Source organism: Pecten maximus, chromosome 7 (assembly GCF_902652985.1).
Source record: "Pecten maximus chromosome 7, xPecMax1.1, whole genome shotgun sequence".
Taxonomy (NCBI): domain Eukaryota; kingdom Metazoa; phylum Mollusca; class Bivalvia; order Pectinida; family Pectinidae; genus Pecten; species Pecten maximus.
In genome coordinates, this window is record NC_047021.1 from 33,189,377 (window position 1) to 33,216,226 (window position 26,850).

Below are 26,850 nucleotides of genomic sequence, written 5' to 3' on the forward strand. Positions count from 1 at the left end.
TTTGGCTCATTTCCATGTCTTTTGTACAATCATTACAGCACATGAACTCTTGGATACATATCTATTCAAGATCCTCGAGGTGACTGTTTGTAATCGTTGATTCACTGTAATATCTGGCCTCCAATTTCTTACCCTGTCCTCTTTAAATCGTCGATTTTTTCCTGTATTAATCTGAATTTTTTTTAATAATTACCCAATGAAACCTTAAATGAACTAGAACTTCGATCCCTGACTCTGAAAATCGATGGGGTCAAATCTCTCTTGAAGAGAAATTATGTTTTATATCCTCCGTGGCAAGGTTTTCTCTGAATCATGCTCACACGAAACTGATTTTAGAATATGACCCAAACTGATCTTGACCTTTGATCCCTAACTCAGAAAATCAACGGGGTTCATAGTCTCATGAAAGTGTAACAGGTTTGATTTGTTTACATTGGGTTTCTCTTAAAAGTGCTACCGTGTCACACCCGGACGGACGAGATTTATAATAATTACCTTCTACAACTTTTATAAAGGAATTCCAGTTTAATTAAAATAGCAAAGTTTATAACGAGCTGATGACTTAGATGTGTCTAATATGGTGTCTTATATGTATTATACATATCTTTTCTAGTTGCTGTGTTATTTAAGTTCTTTATACAACATCCACATTTGGTGAAATCAGTGGAATGCACCTCTCGTTCCAAATAAAATCATTTGTTCAGGCTTATTTTAATGTTGCTTAATTCTTTACGAATATTCTGCGCTCTGAAGATTAAGCACATTACAATTTAAAAAGAATTAGGGAAAATAAGGGGGGATATTAGGGAAATTAGATTCAATTGATGAATTAACGTGTACACAACACTAAAATAAAATCACCGCTATAATGCGTACGTTCGCAAAATCAACGTTTTACCAATCAAACGTTAACCAGTCAAAATTTAAATCTAGGATGCTATATACGAGGGTTGATTGATATGTTGTGAGCGTATTGAAGGAGGTACTCAAGGATGTCCTTTTTAAGTCCTACTATTCTCTGACTATATAGGGCTGTGTACCTAAGGACTGGTCTGATTTGGTTGATTTATATCGACGAGGTAGCACTCACAAGACAAGCCGCTTTTGCAAATGGACAAAATCGGTTAGGGTTAGGGTTAGGGTGAAAGAGTCTGTCATTGCCATGGCTGGCATTCACGATTGTGGCTTTAAATTGATGAAGCATCCGCCTTATTCACCGCCTTATTCAGGCACCCTTACCCTAACATGTAGTCGATGACTTTCTAAATGAGTTCTATAAGTGGCATTGAAACCCTTAAACACCGCTGGCAGAAGTGTATAGATACTGAAGGGGATTATGTTGAAAAATAATGCAACATGTCCGGCAAAATTCAAACCTTCAATATGAGGCTCACAACTTATCAATCAGACCTCGTATGTGATAGCATATAAAGTACACCTTGACAAATCCAATGCCATAACCGACATTCAGCAATCTCTACTTGAGGGATCGCATATCTATAACGTTATCAGTGCAGTACGTGAAGGTCAATGTTGATAACCTATCAACTATATATTTCAAATAAATGTTCTTAAAATAGCAAGCATTTACTTCCACAGCATTTCGAATTAATATCCGATGAAACCAGTAACGGAACTTGGGATTAACATTTATTTGTAAACACGTCACATAATCAGTTGAACTGGAATCGACATGTAATTGTCGAAGGGAATATGTTCACTGTTAAATATACCATTGACCTGGCCGCCTTACTATCTATCATTACAAATCATAAAGGGACTATAGGGACATGAGAATGGAAAGGTTTATTATTGTATTACTGTTAATACCTCACGCTACCTCTAACTCAGAACAGAACACTGTTATAGACGTGGCCTCCAGGAATGGTGCTACAACCCTGGGAAGACTCCTTAACGGAACAACTCTGGAAAAACGTTTACTCAATGACGGTAACATGCAGCCATTGTATGCACATAAATTAACACAATATACATAAGGAGGTATAAATGTATATGTTATATAAACTTTACCAATACTGATTATAACAAAATACAAGGGCCCAATGGGCCCAAATCGCTCACCTGCAATGCAGTGATCTTTTCATATATGGATCCTGCAGTTATTTGAAAGCATGCTACAGGACCAATATAATGTCTCTCTGCACTTTGGCTTTTCACTAAAGTCATTTAAAGATTTAAGCATACTTGATCAACGTGACCTTGAATGAAGGTCAAGGTCATTCATTTGAACAAACTTGGTAGCCCTTCACCCCAGCATGCTACAGACCCAATATCAACTCCCTGGGACTCTTGGTTATTGAGAAGAAGTTGTTTAAAGATTTTAGCCTTTTTGACCCCTGTGACCTTGAATGAAGGTCAAGGTCATTCAATTGAACAAACTTGGTAGCCCTTTACCCCAGCATGCTACAGACCCAATATCAACTCTCTGGGACTCTTGGTTATTGAGAAGAAGTCGTTTAAAGATTTTAGCCTTTTTGACTCCTGTGACCTTGAATGAAAGTCAAGGTCATTCATTTGAACAAACTTGGTAGCCCTTCACCCCAGCATGCTACAGGCCAAATATTAGGTCTCTGGGACTCTTGGTTATTGAGAAGAAGTCGTTTAAAGATTTTAGCCTTTTTGACCCCTGTGACCTTGAATGAAGGTCAAGGTCATTCATTTGAACAAACTTGGTAGCCCTTCACCCCAGCATGCTACAGGCCAAATATTAGGTCTCTGGGACTCTTGGTTATTGAGAAGAAGTCGTTTAAAGATTTTAGCCTTTTTGACTCCTGTGACCTTGAATGAAAGTCAAGGTCATTCATTTGAACAAACTTGGTAGCCCTTCACCCCAGCATGCTACAGACCCAATATCAACTCCCTGGGACTCTTGGTTATTGAGAAGAAGTTGTTTAAAGATTTTAGCCTTTTTGACCCCTGTGACCTTGAATGAAGGTCAAGGTCATTCATCTGAGGAAAATTGGTAGCCCTTTACTGCAGCATGCTACAGACCCAATATCAACTCCCTGAGACTCTTGGTTATTGAGAAGAAGTCGTTTAAAGATTTTAGCCTTTTTGACTCCTGTGACCTTGAATGAAAGTCAAGGTCATTCATTTGAACAAACTTGGGAGCCCTTCACCCCAGCATGCTACAGGCCAAATATTAGGCCTCTGGGACTCTTGGTTATTGAGAAGAAGTCGTTTAAAGATTTTAGCCTTTTTGACTCCTGTGACCTTGAATGACGGTCAAGGTCATTCATTTGAACAAACTTGGTAGCCCTTCACCCCAGCATGCTACAGACCCAATATCAACTCCCTGGGACTCTTGGTTATTGAGAAGAAGTCGTTTAAAGATTTTAGCCTTTTTGACTCCTGTGACCTTGAATGAAAGTCAAGGTCATTCATTTGAACAAACTTGGTAGCCCTTCACCCGAGCATGCTACAGACCCAATATCAACTCCCTGGGACTCTTGGTTATTGAGAAGAAGTTGTTTAAAGATTTTAGCCTTTTTGACTCCTGTGACCTTGAATGAAAGTCAAGGTCATTCATTTGAACAAACTTGGTAGCCCTTCACCCCAGCATGCTACAGACCCAATATCAAGTCCCTGGACTCTTGGTTATTGAGAAGAAGTCGTTTAAAGATTTTAGCCTTTTTGACTCCTGTGACCTTGAATGAAGGTCAAGGTCATTCATTTGAACAAACTTGGTAGCCCTTCACCCCAGCATGCTACAGACCCAATATCAAGTCCCTGGGTCTTTTGGCTATTTAGAAGAAGTCGTCTAATTTTTTTTTAGCCTTTTTGACTCCTGTGACCTTGAATGAAAGTCAAGGTCATTCATTTGAACAAACTTGGTAGCCCTTTACCCCAGCATGCTACAGACCCAATATCAACTCCCTGGGACTGTTGGTTGTTGAGAAGAAGTCGTTTGAAGATTTTAGCCTTTTTGACTCCTGTGACCTTGAATGAAGGTCAAGGTCATTCATTTGAACAAACTTGGTAGCCCTTCACCCCAGCATGCTACAGGCCCAATATTAGGTCTCTAGGCCTTTTGGTTATTGAGAAGAAGTTGCTTGAATGGAAAGTTGACGCCGGCCGGACGGCCGGACGGACGACGGACGGACGACGGACGCCGCGCCACGGCATAAGCTCACTTGCCCTTCGGGCAGGTGAGCTAAAAATTGTATTAATTTATATCAATCACACTTGTAGACTTGCATATTACGCTAATTGCAAAAGAAGACAGCCTCGGGCCTTAAGATCCACGTCCTCCATGTTATGTTTAATGTTTTAATAACTGATACAATACATCATAACTATCTTGAGATAATGATAACAAATCAAAATGAATTAATACAGAGACGGATATCATTAAATAAGACTGTCATTTAGGGACGGCGTGTAGTGTATATCTTTGTATTTTGGGAAATCGCGGTATGCTTTTTTTTTATCCTTGTGGAAGCGCGATACTGATGGCGACTTACAGTGTTACCTCACGGAAGCATACTGCTGAAGACACCCAGCAGGATACCCCACCCGGTCACATTATACTGACAACGGAAGAATCAGCCACCTCACTACCGAAATGCTGAGCATTAAATAGGAATAGCAATTATAATATTTATAGACTCTGGTATATCTTGGCCAGGGAACAGAACCCAAAGACTTCCACAAAGGGGCGAATACAGTTTCAAGAGAGATGTTAGAAAGAAAAAAAGTTGTTAAGAAAAGAGAACAGATGCGACCCAAAATTTAGTCGGCTCTTAAGTTCATGCAGTGGGGGCAGCAGGTACAATTATTACGCCGTACCTGCGGGGCAATATCAATTCTCTCCTTTTCCATGATTTAAGAGACAGGGCCCAGTATTGTGTTCAGCATAAATCATATTGAACAGATAATGAAAAGAATCTAATATATTTAATGGCCACATGTCTATTTTACATAACTCAGCACCCTTGTTCACAAATAATTGCTAATAGGCCCTTAAGTTCAAAAGTATAACTTTCATGTTTTCTTTATAATTTCAGGATTCGAAAGACAAGAATAAGTGTTAAACTAAGCAAGTGCTGTTGATGTTTTAGGTAATTTTACATTATTTGCGCCAGTAGACGATGGATTTAGCTGGTTACCGCCAAGCGTTTTGGATACTTTGAATAAAAACAAGACTTTCGTTGATTATGTTTTTACATCCCATGTGATCCCTGACCGAGTGGGGTCCGATAACTTTACGAATGACGTCATATTTCCTTCCTTGAATAGTGTGATCAAAATCAGGATAAATATCATAGAGTCGGTAAGTTACAAAATCTATCTTCTTACTGTGACAAGAAAGCGGTTATAATCTTTAATTTTACGTTGAAAAGTAAATAAAAATGATCACATTGTATCTTTTCATAACAACATTGAAAATAGAAACAAGCATCACGCACACTAATTTGCTAGTTGCAACTTCCTCACCGTCGCATTGATGAATTGGTGCATACAATGTTTCAAGTACATTTTCAAGAATATGATTTTTTTTTAATCGCAATGACTTAACCTTTTTCCAGCATTATATCTACTTATATATGATACTTTTGACTTTATAGAATTTTATTTAGAGCGAATACTAATCATAAAAAACAAAATGTTATACAGAAGGCAACTGCTGATGGCGTGGACATTACTGTCACGGATTTACCTGCATCAAATGGCGTTGTTCACATGCTTCAAAGAGTGATGTATCCCTTTCCGACCCAGTCCATCCTGGAGTACCTCACAACTACTCAAACCTTATCTCTCCTCGTAGATGTTATACGACATGCGAATCTTACAGAATATTTCAAAGGTATGATCTGTTACCTCGATTCATGGAAGATGGTGTCAGTGCAGCATATGAGCTTACGCTCCCAGAGGATATGGACTTGATATATCATTTTACTTTCCCAATGAATGATACATATGTTTTGTTCATAATTTGCCATTGGAGATTGTATAAAAATTACCTCATTTCTTGTCTATGGTCTTAACGTTTGCAATTGAAGTATTTACCTGCTAATATACAGTTTGGTAGCGAACTAGATAATTTGTTGATACATTGCTACCAGCATTCATCGTAAGTATTGCAATTTCCTCAGATATCATACGGGATCAATAAGTACAAGGCCATAATTGGTATTTACACATTTCATGCGAGCTTAGGACACGAAACAGATACCGCTCGAACCGTTTCCTTGGTTGTCCTGATATATTCAAATGTTTGCCTTTTCTGCGATATGCCTTATGAAGTTATCAATATGATTTCTATATCATTTAGCAATAATATGTAGGGTATAATTTAACTTAATGCGATACTTTAGTGATTGGGGTCTTACTATGAACAGAGAGGCACATCGTAGGATTTGATTAGACATTCATGTTTCCGCTCATGTTTTTGGTTTGAACTACATGTACCATTTAATTTACACTTTATTTTAAGTTGAACGGTTTACCAACACTTGCATGCATATGTCATCTCTCATTTGTTTCCCTTGTATTGAAGGTGAACCATTCACACTGTTTGCACCGACGAATGAAGCCTTTGCTAAACTTCCTGACGGATTTCTCCAAAAGCTGATGTCGAACAAAACAGGTCTCATCGGTTAGTCTTCATCAAATGTTTTCAATTTGCATGCATATTTACGTACATAACTTCATAAGGTATGATTCATCCATACATCAATTGAATATTTTGATCGTCTGGAAACAAGAACAGGCTGTTGTGTACACAATACTGAAGGTTATATAGCTTGAATTATTACCACCCTCCAAAGGTCTGAGCCCCTCTTTTCTGTTTTAAATATAAAGTGGATAAATGTTTTCTTCCATAAAAAAAAAATCAACCGTGAACTGTTTCTATACTTTGTATGTATGTTTCGACGAGATTATTTTAAGGCGCTGTGATTGGTTGTATTCATTTGTTGGTGTGAATTATATCTATTTCTACAATATTTCATGCATTTTCGTTTAGAATCAGTGTATTAGAGTTGCCTCGCTTTGAATAATTTGCAGACTTGGTTGAGTATCACGTGTTGACGGAAACCCTCTTTAGTGAAGGTCTCTATGACAACGAAAGACTTATAACGGCTAACAATAAACAGCTGATTGTTACTGTTATGGAAGGTAAGATGGACAATTCAATATATATACAGTATATGATATGCGTTATACTTCTTAAATCTCGAGTATTTTGTCTATTAGAACCAATGTAGTCACTTTGACAAACCCCTCAGTTCATCATCAACGTTTTAAAAAGTTCTACGTAAATTATGCTAGATTAAACTTTAAATTAAGAAATTTTGTAAATTTTATTAAAATAACGAAGGGAAAATATAATCCTTTTCATTCCTTGATTTGTTACTCAGAATAAACTCAAACATTCGGTGTCATCTAGGTACATATGTACCAATACTAAAGACAAGCATGAAATAATATATACATTTATTATACATATATATCCATTTATATGAAAGTAATTATAGCTACCTACACTAAATGCGAAATAATTAAGCTGCCTAATGTATTTGCTTAAGATAGAGATGCAGCATAAAAACATGGATATTTTTTTTCAGGAAACGTGGTGATCAACGGCGCCTTGTTGAAAGTCTTTGATGTAATTCTGACCAATGGCGTTATCCAAATAATCGACAGGGTTCTTCTTCCGCCCAATTAGGAAAATCAGAAATTCTATTGTCGGGAAATTAGCACCATGTAATCTACTTGTAATGACAGCGGAGTTGCCAACCACTTATGCTTGCAGCGATGCATCCTCGGAACAACAGGGACTACGTTCATGTACGATCTCTGTAAAGGCCATAACACAACCAGAACGTAGTACTTGCATTTAGAAAATGGCAGCGATTTTTGTATTGAAGTCAACATAATAAATGGAATGGATTGAATATTTTCATTTATATCTTAAATCTCAGGGCATCAAATATGTTGCTAACATTGCCCCTATATAAAATGAAAAAGAGTAAGGCGGAGCGGAGCATATCATCGATTCTTTTTCAAAATGGATGCAAAATTTTTAACAAAAAATGTTCAACAAATATTTTTGCGGTAACATTATTTCAATGTAACAAATTTTACGAAGTTTCATGATGTTATATGTAAAACAAAGTCAGAAAAACCCCCAGACAAGATTAAATACTGAAATAAACAGGGAATACACATATCAAAAACTATCGAATTAAGATGTAGCTCAGGAACATAACCACGTCGGAGGGATAAGACCTACTGGGATTTAACTAAATCGGTTGAAAACTGATCAAGATCTCTGGACAAGCAGAAGTTTGCATTTGACAAACGGACGCCAGGACAACGCCATACCATAATACTCCGGTCAAACTTTAAAGTTTTATCTATTGATATTTCAAAACACGATTGGTATACCACAGTCTTTTGGTTGAGGGCTTGAAATATATAAACAACTCCGCATGAATGTAATATCACTATAGAAATTATTATATTTTTTATATTTACGTTTCACTGGATAATGTTGAAGCGATTTGTGGTTGTCTGAGAGGTCTGCTGTATTTTTTCCTCTATAGGTAATCAAAGCTGTTGTGTCTGTGTACAGTAACCTATTCTACCGGCCTCCCGTATGACGTTGTCTACGGTAACCACCGTCTACTACAAAGATACCTCACCTCCACATGGCACTGGCTGTTCACGGAGCAATGCACACAGGAAACAAACAAAACTGAAGTACACATAAAAAAATGCTGATATTTGAAAAATAGGTTGTTTACCGCTGCCATGAATAAATTTACTTAATGGACAATCTTCGGACAGGAAGTTATGCCAGTGAAAACTATAAACATGTATTCCCTCATGCTGAAGTGGACAACGACCAATCATACCGTTAATATGTTTCAGTATTGGTACTTATCTGCTGGTCAATAGAGTTGGTCTCAAAGGATAGCCCATATCTGAACCTTGTGTATTACATACTCCTTAATGATACTAATCTGGACAGTACCATCCGACTATTAGCATATATCCTTGACCACGCCAACCCACTGTTATTAATACAAGTACAATTAAGACTGTATATGGATTGATATTTCCTGTATTTGTGAACAGTGTATAAACAACATGCTGTTATGGTGTATCATTGCAGCTCCCTACTAATTGGATAGTTTACTCGAACCTTTCGTGGCTCCCTACTAATTAGACAAGTTTACTCGAACCTTTCGTGGCTCCCTACTAATTAGACAAGTTTACTAGAACCTTTCGTGGCTCCCTACTAATTAGACAAGTTTACTCGAACCTTAATTGACTCCCTACTAATTAGATAGTTACTCGAACCTTTCGTGGCTCCCTACTAATTAGACAAGTTTACTCGAACCTTTCGTGGCTCCCTACTAATTAGATAGTTTACTCGAACCTTCGTGGCTCCATACTAATTAGACAAGTTTACTCAAACCTTTCGTGGCTCCCTACTAATTAGATAGTTTACTCAAACCTTTCGTGGCTCCCTACTAATTAGATAGTTTACTCAAACCTTTCGTGATTCCTTAAACCTTTCGTGGCTCCCTACTAATTAGATAGTTTACTGGAACCTTCCTTGGCTCCCTACTAATTAGATAGTTTACCCAAACCTTTCGTGGCTCCCTACTAATTAGACAAGTTTACTACAACCTTTCGTGGCTCCCTACTAATTATATAGTCAACCGAACCCATCGTGGCTCCCTACTTATAAGATAAGTTTACTCGAACCTTTCGTGGCTCCCTACTAATTATATAGTTTACTCGAACCTTTCGTGACCCTCTACTAATTAGATAGTTTACTGGAACCTTCCTTGGCTCCCTACTAATTAGACAGTTTACCCAAACCTTTCGTGGCTCCCTACTAATTAGACAAGTTTACTACAACCTTTCGTGGCTCCCTACTAATTATATAGTTAACCGAACCCATCGTGGCTCCCTACTAATTATATAGTTTACTCGAACCTTTCGTGGCTCCCTACTAATTATATAGTTTACCCGAACCTTTCGTGCCTCCCTACTAATTAGAAAGTTTATTCAAACCTTTCGTGGCTCCCTACAAATTAGACAAGTTTACTCGAACCTTCCGTGGCTCCCTACTAATAAGATAGTTTACTCGAACCTTTCGTGACTCCCTACTAATTAGATAGTTTACCCGAACCTTTCGTGCCTCCCTACTAATTAGATACATTTTGTAGTTAACTCAAACCTTCCGTGGCTCCCTTCTAATTATATAGTTTACTACAACCTTTCGTGTCTCCCTACTAATTAGATAGTTTACTCGAACCTTTCGTGACTCCCTACTTATTAGACAAGTTTACTCGAACCTTTCGTGGCTCCCTACTAATTATATAGTTTACTCGAACCTTTCGTGGCTCAGGAATGTACGTACAGACACATACACAATGAGGCAAAACGAAACTCGGGGTTGATACCCCTATTGTACGGAACAAGATGAACTAATGAGACCTCAAAACGATAGGCAAGATAGGAAAAAGGAACGAACCGGCAGGAAAACAAGAGGAAATTCTACAATAGGTACAATGGCAATATATAGGGAATTGAGAGGAAATACAACGGGGCATGTGGAGACAAACAATGCCAGGGAATAGACGACAGTTGGACTGAAGACATCAACACGAGTCAATATAAATGACAAACGGAAAGAATATATTAAAAGAAAAGGAAATATCTAGAACATGCAAAAATAGCGACATACGTGAAAACATGTATTTCCATATCCTTTTGTCTAAATATATTTTTTTCCATACGAATTTCATCCACAAAGATAATTGGAATATTACAGAATTTATTTGATAATCTTAACAACGTCTTGATTATAACGTTAAACCTATACAATGCGAGTTTGTTTATTGGGATAATAGTAATAATACGCCAACAGTGTGTCATAAATGTGTCCATGGCCTCTCTGATTACAGCTGTTATTCGTCGCGAAGGTCAACACGGGTCTAATCTCATCTTATTGGAGTGACAGGGTTATATATATATCTAGATGAAGACTTTATAACTTTAATGACTCCGGAAGGGGGAAGACGACGAAAACTACTTTTGTGTTAAGAAAATTCCAGATTTTCAAATCGACTGACTTTGTCCCGCATGCATATCGAATGCTTTATCAAACATCAATTGAGAACTTAAGGAACTTAGAAGTAGCCATAGTGAGAAAACAACATAAGGAAGGATTTCCACAACAAATCTGTGGGAAAGGGATTTTTTTCTCTCTTTATACTATGCCGTACCCTAAGGAATGTAGCCTACATATTCAGAAAAGCATAACGATCACAAACGATTGGGCCAAATACTGAAATAAGCAGAGATCTCATTCTTCTTAACATTTGTTAGATTCTCAATACAAAGCTATATTATTTATGCGTATATTGCCTGCATTTCGAAGATTTTCAATTAGTATTGCAATTTCGTTTGAATGTCAATATTCTTTGTTTTAGAGTAGAATGCTAATTTACAAGCGTATATTGATATTGTTCCTACAGAAAACGGTATGTAATTTCATGATACCAGTAAATACATCATTCTATCTCCAGAAACCCCGATTCTATAGAGACGAACATGTGACATGCAGAATCAATACACAATCTGTACATTCCAAATAGCGACATGCGAGACATGAAATGCGTACCTTTCAGAACTTCATCTGATTAATTATAGATCAATTAAAAATGTTTTGGTCTGAGTGTCTCCTCTATTTCTGTTTGCTGTTTTTTCTATCATCTTTGCTTTCTTAGACTGCTTTGTTCACTAACGTCCACTGCTATAATTTTTTTCAAAGTAGCCAATGAACAAAAAATATAAAAAAAAATATAAAAAAACCACAAATACAACACATTGTTTTTGTCGATATATTTATTATAAATTGATGATGAAACATGCACAAAATATGTGATCGGTATATGACTGGTAAACACTAATGAGCAGCAACATATCATTGTTGATAGTCCAATTTTATTGCATGATCATGATAATATGAAACTATGAGTTTGGTGGAGGTTATAACGTCTGTACTATCATTAACATGTAAGTATATCACAACACCATACTCTCAATACTTTTGTTTCAACACGACAAAACAGATAAATTCACTTTAAAATGATACATCCAGGGTTCCTCTTCAGTAACGTAGTTAGTCTAGATGTGGCGTTTCTATATTTTATAGCTGGTGATAAACATTAAGGTATTTTACTTTGATTGATTCATGATACAGACGATTCAACAATACAGACTGTAACCGATATCTAAATGTCATTTATATATAGTTATCTTGCTGCTGTCTTTTTCTATCCTCTATAAATATTTTATTCGACGAATTTTACGTCCACTATTATGGTCTTCGACCTTTCCGCGGACAATTTATTTTGACGGCTACTTGTTAAGTTACGAAATAAAGTTGATCAAATGAGTCTTCTATTGTTCTACAAAGGTCATTCCCTCCACATTCTTCAGATTTTTGTTTGTTTCCTTCTTCTCCGAAGATTTTGTCGGTGATCCGTGTTGGTCCTAATGTACATGTCCAAGATATTATATCTTTGTCTGCTCTCTGAAACATAGACAAAGGAGCATTATTTTTATGTATGCCATAGGAATACGTATAAGGCACAGCTGATAGATTCATCAGAAGATAAATTGTGTACATATACATCAATGTATATAGCAATACTAAAGACATAAACAGCAGATCCACGAAAATAAACTTATAATAGGAATCGTAACAACTTTCCATATAAAAGAGTAGACACGTTCACAAAATATTATTTATCTTACTGTAAACGTACATCTTTAAGAGAGGTTATCTTATTTTAGTGTTTTTCGCGTTAGAAGCATTACGCTGAATCATAATTGCACGTTTTATATTGTTTCTATATAAAATAATTTTGACGCGCCAATTCATCAATGTGGTAATCTGTAAAAATTCGAATATGCACTAGACTTTAGTGTCTGTTATAATATGGTATTTTGTTTCAGATGTTTGTATGAGGTTCTGTTTCGTAGGTTTTGTATGATAGTCTATTTTTGATGTTCTGTATGAGATTCTGTTTCGGATGTTCTGTATGATATTCTGTTTCAGGTGTTCTGTATGATATTCTGTTTCAGATGTTCAGTATGAAATTCTGTTTCGGATGTTCTGTATGATATTCTGTTTTGGATGTTTTGTACACGTATGAGAATCTGTTTCTGATGTTTTGTATGAGATTCTGTTTCTGATGTTTTGTATGAGATTCTGTATGATAGCTGTTAAATTTCTTGCTCTGTACATTACTAAAGTATCTTACTCATTGTGTAACACAACGATATATTAAGACTGTCAGACAGCGTAACTGACCCACAGTGATCAATGTTTTGGTAAAGGGCCTTCAAAGGTGGTGATTCCAGTATTGTTAATTTCCCAAAGGGATCGTCCAAAAGGTTTTTTTTAACCCTTAGAGACCATTCACCGATACATTGCTTTGTGCCATCAAAGTTGTTCCTTGGTTAGGTATACAAATTAAACGATGATGCACTTGCCTAATTAACTTATTACGTAACTGAATTACTAACTTAAGAACGCAGATTGTCACAAAACAGATAAAACATATTTTTTTATCTTAACAAATTAGGAAAGTTTAAACCATAAACAAAATATTAAAATACTGAAACAGTAAGCAAACCGCCGATATTACTTATGTTTTAAGCATTTCGAGGAAAAAATGTGAATAAGTAACATATTGAATGTCTTCCATATATTCAGTCCATTCGAAACAATTTAGCGTATGGAGAGCTTTATCACCATCAAAACTTTACTTTTTGTGCAAAGTGTTGATTTTTTGCTTTGATGTGTACATCCCCAATGACTTGTTTAACAATAGTGGACATAACAGATCACCCTGTTACACTCCCAACCTAAATGCACACATGTACCTTTCATAAAGTTTCAACATACCGTACTACGCATAAAAAACATGACCGATAGTGACTAAAAGAAAATTACAACAATATACCCCGTATACCACAATCTCTTTGTTCTTTAGACATAACTTTAAAGTTTTCTTCAAGCAAATCTCTATGTCCATGATTTGAAATGTGATATTAAAGAGATTCTCTCCTATGTATAAAATCACGTCTGACGGAGACTTTAAACACCCGATACAGTACCGTTCTCGCAATAAGAGATAGACATGTAGGTGCAGGCTGTGAAGTCATTTCAGGAGAGACATTAAAGCTAAAAATCTGCTAGAAACTTCCCCAGCACAGTGGGTTGCTTGATGTTTTAAAAGCAGATGACAATAACTGCTGATGATCAACAGATTGGCAAGTGTTTCAAGAATTATCAGAAACGAAAGCAACAACCTGATGATCAAAACATCTTGATGCTGCGTGGCGGAATATCCCATTATTAATCCAATTTCCTGGTAGAAATGCTGGCTTAAGAGATATAGAAAACATATTACAATATACTAAATATAAATAACATACAAATTGGTTTGGGTGAACTTCAGACCATGATTTATTTGCATAATACATAATTATAACAGAGTAAAATAACAATAAGCAATATCATTATTTTTTGTAGTTAAAACTTAAACTATGGTCCTCCTACTACACTAATCACTATACACTACAAGTTAACAAATACTAAAACTACACATAAATAGATTTAATGGTGAATGATGATTTGAGGGTGGGCGGGTGGGAAATCTCAGGTTAGAGAAATCCTGCTGCTGAAGCTTTGCTAGAAAATTCTGAAGTGACCAGCATGTAGGAGGGGAACAGTCTGCTGACTGTTTCCCCTATGGGGGTTCACTCTAGCAGGGAAGTGTCCATCCCATTGGTCAAACAGATTACATATAACCAAATTTAGTCATCTGCTATTTGATCAGGGTGAGGCCTGCTTTATGTAATGTATGTGGCCCTGTTCACAGTTGGTGTCCCAGATGCCAGCTGACCCTTTATTTACACAACTGTAGCAGTTAATGTAAAGCAAGCTGGACCCCTACTAGTGAGGGATCTGGTTACTGGTGTAATGAGATCTAGACTCCCTTGTAATTTTATGCAGATAAAATTGCCCACCACTCATAGTATTAATAACATATTAAACTAAATTAATATTCTCATTAATCCAATTTCCTGGTAGAAATGCTGGCTTAAGAGATATAGAAAACATATTACAATATACTAAATATAAATAACATACAAATTGGTTTGGGTGAACTTCAGACCATGATTTATTTGCATAATACATAATTATAACAGAGTAAAATAACAATAAGCAATATCATTATTTTTTGTAGTTAAAACTTAAACTATGGTCCTCCAAATCACCCAAACCAACCTGTTATGTAGTAGTAGGTCTAATATTTGTATAAACGTTTATATACATTGCATAAAATTTAGACATAAGTAGTTAGCATTCAATATCATAAAGCAAATCAAATTGTGTAACAGTGTTTCCATTCACTATATGTGCTGGTGGTTTATATCCATGGGATAAACACTGTCTCATAATCACGTATTGTTCACTGTGTACAGACCAACTATATAGCTATGTCCATGGAATAAACACAAATGTCTCCAAACTGTTCCTGTACATGTGCAGACAACTCTCTATGGAAAACACCAGTTACACACAGAAATGGTTAATTAAAGTCTCAGAAACCCTGAAGGATAGGGCACAGCATGTATATCTTAATTAATACCTCAGGCAGTATAATTGACCTTTAAAACTTGTACATATAATAAAAGTAATAGTTAGGGGAGCAGGCAATACTGACCTCCCCTGTTCTATATTCTGACAGGTCCCTACTAAGTATAAAACCACAGATTCAAGAAAAGTTTGCTTTGTAAGGACTCCCAACTGGTAACTACTATAAATTAAGCTCCCTAATGTGGGATGCCATTGTTTTGACAACTAAATGCCTTGCTGAGAGAGAAGGGTCAAGATATCTCTGGTAAGCCAGGCTTTTCCAGTCCCCTTGAGATTGAATCATGTCTGGAGAGAGACCACACTCTAAGGCAAAGGTAGCACCACCCTGTCTGAAGCTATGTCCAGAATATAAGCTGGGATCAAGTCCCGCAGTGGCTAAGCATTGTTTCAAGCGGGATATGAACATTGCATACGTTAGCGGTAACAACTTTTCACCTTGTCTATACATGAAGAGAGGGCAAACATAAGAAGATGTTGGAGATATTTTGAATGACAACAGGAGTGCTTGTGCTGGGCATAGGGGTGATCTATTAATGCGGGGTAGGGGGATAGCCAAGGTACGCTGACGAAATTGGATAGTTTTAGTCCAATTGACAGATAGTACAGCCCCCTCAGGTGTAAAGACCACAGAGTCCCTGCATAGGTGAATACCTGGAGTAAACACTGATTTTGGTGGGGGGAAAAGATTTGATTTCCTGAAGAAGAAGAAAAATGCAACTGTGCATGCTGCCCAAAAGGTAATATCTGCTGGACAACTTAAGTCTAACTGTTTTAGAATACTTAACAGTATGGCTGGGGTGATGGGCAGTTTGGGAGATGACTGATCTCCCAGGACACGTCTAGCCCCTTTTAACACTGAATTGATATAGTGGGATTGTAGAGGGTTACTATAACCTGCCTCAATATGAAGTAATCGGACAACTGACAGATAATTGCGTATTGATACAAAGCAGAGGCGATGTGAAAGGTAGGCTACATAGCGGCCAAGGTCAAAAGCAGAAATGGGTACCATCTTGATGTTAAATGTGTTACAAAACGTGAGATATGCACAAAGATATTGAGAATATATGTCTTCTTTGTCGATGGTGCAAATGTGTTCAGCCTAAAATGGTTGACTGTAGCATCCAAACTATCTAGGTTGCTCGGTTGTCGTCCCGTGCCTGGATAACAGAGAGTGAAAAGCCTTTGAGGACATGTGAGCTGTAAGATCAACTGATCTGTAAGGGGTGGCTATGGCTGCTAACCACTCCCAGAAGAAGGATGACTCACTCAGGCGTGAGACAGTATCAGCAGTCACATTATGCTTACCAGGAATGTGGCAGGCTGTGATATGGAAATTGTAATATGCAGAGAGCCAAAAGAAAGTACGTAGTGAGTGCATGATAGTTTCATTACGTGATGTACCTTTATTAATGCAATTAACTGTGACCATGTTATCTGAGTGAATCAAAATGCGCCGATTACGCAGTAGAGGTGCCCATCTAGTTACTGCCAAAGTAACTGCAAACACCTCCTTTTCATTAATGTGCAGGGGCATTATATCTGGGAAATCCTGTTGCCAGTTTGCATAAAACCAGTCGTTTCCCAGACAGCCCCCTCCCCCGTCTACACAGGCATCTGTGTGGATGTCAGTAATGGGACGCTTGTCCAACAAAAATGACTTGCCATTGAAAGTGGACATAAATTGTAGCCACCAATCTATGTCCTGCCGAATCTCACCAACAAGGCGGATTTTGTGAGCTTTGTGCTTGAGCGTGCAGATAGCATTGAGAATTCTGCGCAGGAAACATCTCCCACCATAAATTACAGATGCTGCCCAATTCAATTTCCCAGCAAGGGATTGCAGTTGTTTTTTAGATGCCCTAAGTTTAGATGAGAAGGAAGCCAATTCCTCTCTCAAAGCCAGCAGTTTTGCATCAGGAAGCCTGGTTGACATTGTGGCTGAGTCAATTTCTATACCTAAGAAGGTAAGCTTTTGAGTGGGACCGATTACCTTAGCCCAGCTGATCATGAAACCTAGCTTCCTGAGCAGGCCCAGTAAAGTGTTTAATGCTGTTAAACATTTGCTTTTAGTAGTTTCACATAAGAAGAAGTCATCAAGATAAGCAACAATCTTGAAACCTTTCCTTCGCATCATGCGTCGGACAGACTGGGAGAGCCGGTGAAAAATGCCAGGAGCCGATTTGGAACCGAAAGGTAATTTTGTATCTACTAAATATCTTGGGCCATCTTTGAATTCCCATTTAAGACCAGTAACCTTTTGGCTGTGTTTGCTTATGGGGACCGACCTGTAAGCGGACTTAAGGTCCACCTTTGCCATATAGCAAAATGGCGTAACAAGTTTGACTGCATCATCAACGGATTGAAACCTCTGTTTGTCTAGTTCCGATACATAATCATTAACAGCAAGGCCTGTGGGTTTACTACAGTCATGAATCAGTCTTACTCCGCCGTCTGATTTTGGTATGACAGCGATCGGACTGACAATCAGTGCAGCCTGGTCAACCTGTATATAATTGCCATTCTCAATTTCTGTGTTAATTTGTGCTGTAGCTTTATCATACAAATCACTTTTAGTAGACGCTGATGGATGATTAAGACATTCTACAGGGCTAGGGTTGGTATCTGGATCTATGATGTCAAATCCATATTTTAAGCCGGAGAGAATGAAATGTTTGTCTTTATCTCCTGTTAGTTCACTCTCCCATGCTGTCCGACACTTGTCAATGCCAGCAGTAGGGACCCTTACAAGTTTTTTGGCTTAGCCACATCCCCATGAGGATGAGAAAAAGCAGGGTGTTTTTGGCCACAATTCTTGACAAAACAAACATGCTCATATTTGCAAGAATGAAGCCAGCATCCCTTTCGACTATTAAAGAGTCGACAAATTTCAACACCCTGGGGCGTTTTTGGGTTTGGATATGCCTTGGATGCTGGATTAGTGACATTTGGCTTTGATGTCCTATGTTTTAAATGCACCGTTTGAAGATGCGGGATATCTGTACCCCATCGAAAATTGTGGGTATTTTGGAGTCTGCGGTACTCCCTGTCCACAAGAAATACGGAGGTTTGGTCAAAACTGGCCAATAGTTGAAATACTTTGTATGTATAGGACAAATAGTCAAAGATTTGGTCCTGAGCAAGCGCACCTTCTTCAACTAACTTGTACAGAATTGCCAAATTTGCCAAAGACCATTGATTTTGAGAGATATTCTCAATTTTAAATTTTTTGGGGCCTGCTTTAAGTACCAATGACTGACCGTTAGGTAGTCCAGATACCACTTCCTCAGTAGGGGACCCGTCAGAATTTACAAAGTCAAGAATATCATAAAAATTCTGCCGTTTAGGATTGGCAGCATTTTTAAAATAAATTTGTGGGTCCTGCCATGATAGTGTACATGCTGTACCCTTACCTGTAGGTGGTGGAGCTCCATGAGTGGCTGGTATATTCCTGGTTGAACCTGTTCGTGTTCCCTGTCCAGATTCCAGCTGCCGTAGTACAGTTTGGATGAATACATCATCCTGGTTGACTTGGTCAACACCAGCCGCCGCTACATCCATTTCTGGTTGGGGTTGGGGTTGTGTATTAAAAGGGGTGTCAGCATCCGTTTCCTCGGAACACACTGCAATGTCTGTTGTTTTGTCAGAAAATGTTTTTCTAACTGCACTATTCAAAAGTTTAGCCTGTCCATTAGTAATTTTTTGCTTTGGCAGATCCTCTGGTGCATATTGGGACAGAGCCTCCATGGAATCAAACCCATGTGTGATCAGCAGTTTGATCGTTACATCAGATAGCTTCATCCGCTTTCCCCATATTCTAACGCGGTCCTCATCAGATAATTCATGCTCCTCCATGTGCCTACTGCTGCCAGGTGTAGGTTCTGCATTTATACTCATCTTGCTGCTGCGATAGGGCACGCTTGTGTCCTGTTTGTGTTTTCGGAAGCAATGAAAAACTGTGATTTCCAATGAGGTTAATGGCCTATGGTATCATCGAGTACTGCTAATATTACAGTATGGACAAAATGTGTCCATCAGTAAACATGTATAGTAAAGAAATCTCAGGTTAGAGAAATCCTGCTGCTGAAGCTTTGCTAGAAAATTCTGAAGTGACCAGCATGTAGGAGGGGAACAGTCTGCTGACTGTTTCCCCTATGGGGGTTCACTCTAGCAGGGAAGTGTCCATCCCATTGGTCAAACAGATTACATATAACCAAATTTAGTCATCTGCTATTTGATCAGGGTGAGGCCTGCTTTATGTAATGTATGTGGCCCTGTTCACAGTTGGTGTCCCAGATGCCAGCTGACCCTTTATTTACACAACTGTAGCAGTTAATGTAAAGCAAGCTGGACCCCTACTAGTGAGGGATCTGGTTACTGGTGTAATGAGATCTAGACTCCCTTGTAATTTTATGCAGATAAAATTGCCCACCACTCAAAGTATTAATAACATATTAAACTAAATTAATATTCTCATTATCCATATAGGATCTATTGTATGGTCAGTCTTTCTACGCCAAATGCAAATTATGAATAAAGAGTTTCAATAAAATCTCTGCCATTTTGCCCAAGCGCACAAAACACCACCTCATCTTTCGTCACACTGTGGTGTTCTTGGTCCTCACATATTTGTTCACATCATCTCAGAGAAAAAAAATCTTAACTCTAATGTTAAAATTTGCACTGACGAAAGAGAAATGTTGACTTTCAAGCTACCTGCAAGATCAAAGGAAGTCATCAATGGTCTTTTGGAAATATCACATATGCTTTCAAAGTATAAGTCTTCCTTTAATATGCGTTTCTCCCCTCTGGATGATACAGATTGTAAAGCTTGGACAGGTTGGACAAGAACAGTTTCTAAAAAGTCTTTCACAATGTTCTTTCTCTATTTACGCTGCATGGTATTTACACTCCAGACCACAAGGATGCACTACTGTTGCTCTGGGTTAAAATGAATACGGACATATCATTGAATCAGTGTTCAACTCTTTTTAACATGTCAGTTTCCAGTATATCGATAATACTTCAAAGCATCCGACATAACTACATGCATTGTTCCATTGTTCACACCTTACAAGAGAAAACATTCTGGAGCACAACACAGTGTTCGCCGAAGCATTTTTGGCAAGCAGGCAACTGTCATATTTGACGGTACCTATATCTTTATTCTTAAGAGTTCTGATCATAATCTCCAGAGAATCTCCTGCTGTAAGAAGAAGCAGAACTATTTCAAGTTCATGAGCTTAGTCCTGCCTGATGGTTACATTCTAGACATAGTCGTGCCTTTTCCTGGAAGCGATAATGATCGAAGATTGAAAAGCCATCGTTGATGGTCTCTCCTGGCTGGAGAAAGATGACAATGTCGTTATTGATGGATGGTTTAGGGATGTTTTGGAATCATGTGGTTTGACAACAAAGTTGTCTTATCTAAAACCTGGGCAGACTCAACATGATGATGACCTACAAGCTCAACTTGATAGATTCATAATTAAATCCAGATGGGTAGTGGAGTCATATCATGGACGATCCAGGCAAATGCTGTTTTTTTTCAAAACAACTTGCTTCCAACTATTTCATTGATGCCATTGAGCCACTCGTTAGAATAGTAACATCCTGTCTCAAGCTATCCGAGGACAGATACATGTTTGAGCATGTTTGAACACCAGAGCAAGACACAGAAAATATGGTGCTGGCTGACAAAATGAAAGCGTCTTAGTGTTTGCAACACCTTAGTTCAGCGTGTGAAAGATGAGCCAGATCTTACAAGAAAGGCCGAGTCACTATTTGTCAAACTAGATGCGACTGCAGATAATTGTGACCTTCCAAAGTTAGAAGTGGAATACCTTCGGACAATATCCTTTGGCACATACCAAATATCACTGGCAGCTGGCTAAATTAGTGAGCACCTCACTGATGATGGTGACTATGAAATCTGGATATATCAGTCTCATAGGATGTCAGATCCCCTCAAGGCATAAGAGCAGTGTAAAGTACAATGTTTGGATCCAGCATGACAGCTTCGACACCATTAATCCGATAAAGGATTATAATTGCCTGTGTCCTATTGAACAGAGAACCATGGGGGTATGTGCCCATGTAGCCAGTATTCCATACCATTTAGGATACTACATGCATTTGGAAACCACTAACCCTTTGCATCCAAAGGTCTATAGGTTTAAGCCAAACCTCAAGTAATGTAGATTTCGCTATCAATCGTCAATTTTCTGGTATTAGGTATGAGGTATGGTTGATTTGGGACAATCGGAACTTCGATGCAGACTAACACTGACATGGCCAATCAGATTCTAGGACGAGGAAGCCATATTCGATTCCAGATTAGGTGGTTTAATGTGTAAACCAACATATGTAGCATTCTTGTCAGAAAATTGATTAAGCAGCTTTAAGAACATTTACTTTTTCTGGTAATTCGTGAATGGTACTGCCATTTCGAAAGTGGAAATTTCACTTTAGTGAGCTATTAGTGTAGGAGTCAGTCCATGTCTACTAATAAAATCAAGTAAAAACAATTTATTTCAGTTCACTTTACAATATTTCAAAGCAAAACAGATTTTCCCCATGCTTATTTCTTTAAGAATTGTCAATTTATTTTAATTAGTTTGCACAAAACTCCTGGTTACTATTTTTGGGCAATTTATTTCATACTGTTTGAAGATATTTGTTAAGCACATGATTACGAATGGACTGTAATAGGAATTTGTACTTTGGTTCTTTCGCTTAATGTAAAAAGAGCATGTTCTTACTCAACATCGATCACTTTCTTTATCTCCTGTTCCTAATGTATTCAAAAATATAACTTCTTGCATTGCATTTATGATATCTAACAAGTTATTATCAGCATATTCATGTTTAGTTTTCTCAAAAGAATGAAGAAATAATATTGCAGCCTTTTCGCCCCAAACCATACATTTTTTTTTCTTTTTTGGCACAAATAGTATAGGGCCCAGCATTTTTGTGGATGTACATGTTTGGACTTAAATGCCTATTTGTAAGTGTAGGACTACACAGGCTACCCATAACATATACAAGCTATCGTATTTGCTTCTTAGGCCATTTTGAAACCAAGCCTCTAAGTGTAAAAGGGTGTTTTAAGGGCATAAATACACATTTTACAATATTAATGAAGTCTTAAAGTTACCTACCCAGTCTCTTTAGGCTCATTCATGTGTTTGTATAGCTCTGCAACAACTCCATCACTTTCCTGTCGACCTGCAAACTCCTCATGTCTGCGAGAATGTACTGTCTTGATCCGATTGGTCCACAGGGAGAGGAGGTTCTGTGGACCTGCTATATTTTAGAAAAAATGTCTTTTAGTACTGAGACACACCACCAGAGTTTAAAACAGATCTTATATGGACGAGGGTTTATTCGAGTTGACCTTTGTGTACTCGGCCAGAACAGCAACAACCAATGTGGTGATAAATCAGATGTGTAAACAGATAATATTTGCAGTATTTCAAAAATACTTCATATCATGTTACTCTTATCCTTGAAACTGGACACTAATTCCTAAGATTTTGTAAAATATACCAAAGTGATTTTACACTAACTTATTCCACCTATTGAAATTCTAGAGCCAGCACTTACAATATATTTTTTTAATTTCAGCTTGATAAAGTCAAGATTGTGGAGATGGAGGATGGATCAAGAGTATTGAAAAACTCTATTAGTACAGTAGAGAGGTTACCTCCAGATGTGGTGAAGGGGCCCTCTAGCCCAGTCCTCTGACGTTTTGGTTGTGGGGCAGAGTCTGCTTTGTTAGCATCCTGTTTCTCCCGCTCAGTCATCTTCTGGTATCTATAAATAGAATGCTACATATTAATATATACATTTTTTTGGAACTCCCATTATTTTTTCCCACTTTGAACATATTACTTTCAGCACAAAATGATGTCATAACTTTCACTTGAGTTAATTTCTTACAAGAGATTGGCTGTGATTTTTCATTCACTAAACACTTGCTGAAGAAATAAAGGTATGACCAGCAAACATGATGACAACAACTGCCTTGATCAGATGGCCTATGGCTATACAGACATGCCACATCAAAAGCAAATTGAAGACACTATCTAATACAAGCACTCAGAAGATAAGCATCCAGATACACAAGACTACCCCAAATACCTACTATTGGGAGTTAGAATAAGCTACCAGGTATTGAAATACATGTACTTGTCCTTATGCCCATTCATCTACATGTTAAAAGGACTTCCTGAACAGAACCTAATAAATCCTTGTCCAAATGATAAATGTTTAAAATATGCTGGTATATGTGAATATTATGTTGTGAGGAAAAATTAGTATTTCAAAATAAAAATGCGACAAATGTTCTACGTTACTTTTCCAATTCCTTCCACGACTGCTCTGCCTGGCTCTCAACATCCATTTTCTCCTCCTTTACCAACTTTTCTCCTTTCCTTGGTGATGGTTTGGTGTCGTCAGGTTTCTTACAGTCTAAGATGCAATCAAGAATTCGTTGATGCATGGATGACGTCGAGGCATGTGCACTCACCAACGACTCAAGCTCTGACCACATCTGTCTGTACTGCTCATCCCTGTCCAATCAAAACAACTTTTACATAAATATTATAATATTTTTATATACAGCGTAGATTTACATTGTGTCTACTGAACCTATGTCCTTTATAAGCATTTCTCTTCTTGTTTGGGAACAATGCAACTCAGCCTAACGTTTTGTTTGATTTTGTTTACCTTTTAGGGCCTTTCGCCCGGGAACCACTTGATGTTATGGGCAGAGCCTCATTTCGACTTTCCATTCCGACAACGTGGTAGATGGCTTTGCGGCACTCAATGACGTCATCCTCGTCCAAAGTCTCCTTAACAATCAGAGTGGGCAGTGGGTCGATGTGCTGTAAATAAAGGAAGCATGACTATTACCAGAAATAATATCACTTCAGTGTAAGTATACTAATTCATCTACATATATACGAGGACTGATTGATAAGTTGTGAGCTTCATATTGCTGGACATGTATTATTTTTCAACCTAATCCCCTTCAGTATCTATACATTTTTGCCAGCGGTGTTTAAGGGCCTCAATGCCACTTTTATAGAACTCCTTTCCCTGGCTGTTCAGAAAGTCATCCACTGCATGTATGACATCATCATCAGACTGAACACTTTCTGAAATAGCTGTTTTCAGTTTTGGAAATAGATGAAGTCTGATGGAGCGAGATCAGGTGAGTAAGGCGGATGCTCAATCAATTAAAAGCCACAATGGCAGCCATGGCAATGACAGACTCTTTCACCCTAAAGCTAACTGATTTGTCCATTTTGCAAATTTATTGTCTTGTTTACTTTAGAGTGCTATCTCTTCGATATAAACTGAAATGAGACCAGTCCTTGGGTACATGGCCCTATATAGTCAGAGAATAGTAGGACTTAAAAAAAAAGAACATCCTCGAGTAAGCCACCTTTCCAGCCCATATTAAAAGAATAGAATGAGAAAGTGAAGCTTTACATTTTAATACAATTCATATCTAGATTTACATTGTTGGTACAATATGTTTATCACCTATTACGGTACAAATCCTAATTCTCCAATGACCTGATTCACCAATATTCTGTGGGAGCTGATTCTGCAATGACCTGATTCACAAATAATCTAAGTGATCCCTATTCTCCAATAACTTGTCTCACCAATGATCTAAGGAATCCCAATTCTTCAATGACTTGTCTACCCAATAATCTAAGGGATTCCAATTCTCCTATGACCTGTCTACCCAATAATCTAAGGGATCCCAATTCTCCAATGACCTGTCTACCCAATAATCTAAGGGATCCCAATTCTCCAATGACTTGTCTACCCAATAATCTAAGGAATCCCAATTCTCCAATGACCTGTCTACCCAATAATCTAAGGGATCCCAATTCTCCAATGACCTGTCTCACCAATAATCTAAGGGATTCCAATTCTCCTATGACCTGTCTACCAAATAATCTAAGGGATCCCAATTCTCCAATGACCTGTCTACCCAATTATCTAAGGAATCCCAATTCTCCAATGACTTGTCTACCCAATAATCTAAGGGATTCCAATTTTCCTATGACCTGTCGACCCAATAATCTAAGGGATCCCAATTCTCTAATGATCTGTCTTCCCAATAATCTAAGGAATCCCAATTCTCCAATGACTTGTCTACCCAATAATCTAAGGGATCCCAATTCTCAAATGACTTGTCTACCCAATAATCTAAGGAATCCCAATTCTCCAATGACCTGTCTACCCAATAATCTAAGGGATCCCAACTCTCCAATGACCTGTCTCACCAATAATCTAAGGGATCCCTATTCTCCAATGACTTGTCTCACCAATAATCTAAGGGATCCCTATTCTCCAATGACTTGTCTCACCAATAATCTAAGGTATCCCTATTCTCCAATGACTTGTCTCACCAATAATCTAACGGATCCCAATTCTCCAATGACCTGTCTCACCAATAATCTAAGGGATCCCTATTCTCCAATGACTTGTCTACCCAATAATGTAAGGGATCCCTATTCTCCATTGACTTGTCTACCCAATAATCTAAGGGATCCCTATTCTCCAATGACTTGTCTCACCAATAATCTAAGGGATCCCAATTCTCCAATGACCTGTCTACCCAATAATGTAAGGGATCCCTATTCTCCAATGACTTGTCTCACCAATAATCTAAGGGATCCCAATTCTCCAATGACCTGTCTCACCAATAATCTAACGGATCCCAACTCTCCAATGACTTGTCTCACCAATAATCTAAGGGATCCCTATTCTCCAATGACTTGTCTCACCAATAATCTAAGGGATTCCAATTCTACAATGACTTGTCTCACCAATAATCTAAGGAATCCCAATTCTCCATTGACTTGTCTACCCAATAAACTAAGGTATCCCAATTCTCCAATGACTTGTCTCACCAATAATCTAAGGGATCCCTATTCTCCAATGACTTGTCTCACCAATAATCTAAGGGATCCCTATTCTCCAATGACTTGTCTCACCAATAATCTAAGGGATCCCAATTCTCCATTGACTTGTCTACCCAATAATCTAAGGAATCTCAATTCTCCAATGACCTGTCTCACCAATAATCTAACGGATCCCAA

The 26,850-nt window shown here is 37.9% G+C and overlaps 2 protein-coding genes and 1 long non-coding RNA gene across 3 annotated transcripts in view; 2 read left to right on the forward strand and 1 right to left on the reverse strand.

Moving 5' to 3' along the window:
- The first annotated feature begins 675 nt into the window (after positions 1-675).
- LOC117330635 (periostin-like) lies at positions 676-8,042 on the forward strand. The gene is made up of 6 exons (XM_033889068.1): positions 676-1,950; positions 5,082-5,293; positions 5,638-5,827; positions 6,521-6,619; positions 7,030-7,140; positions 7,590-8,042. The coding sequence occupies exons 1-6, from the start codon at positions 1,791-1,793 to the stop codon at positions 7,688-7,690; spliced, it is 873 nt and encodes a 290-aa protein (XP_033744959.1). The 5' UTR covers positions 676-1,790; the 3' UTR covers positions 7,691-8,042.
- A 3,832-nt stretch (positions 8,043-11,874) lies between these two features.
- The window catches only part of LOC117330636 (integrator complex subunit 13-like), a 183,208-nt gene continuing 168,232 nt past the window's right edge, over positions 11,875-26,850 (reverse strand). The window contains exons 13-17 of the mRNA XM_033889069.1: positions 24,455-24,612; positions 24,082-24,297; positions 23,430-23,539; positions 22,885-23,029; positions 11,875-12,583 (exon numbers count right to left, since the gene is read on the reverse strand). Coding sequence (XP_033744960.1) covers positions 12,565-12,583; positions 22,885-23,029; positions 23,430-23,539; positions 24,082-24,297; positions 24,455-24,612 — 648 coding nt within the window. The 3' untranslated portion in view covers positions 11,875-12,564. The remainder of the gene's footprint in view (positions 12,584-22,884; positions 23,030-23,429; positions 23,540-24,081; positions 24,298-24,454; positions 24,613-26,850) is intronic.
- On the forward strand, positions 14,439-20,200 carry LOC117330639. The gene is made up of 2 exons (XR_004533377.1): positions 14,439-14,723; positions 19,790-20,200. It is a non-coding gene; the product is annotated as an uncharacterized LOC117330639 (long non-coding RNA).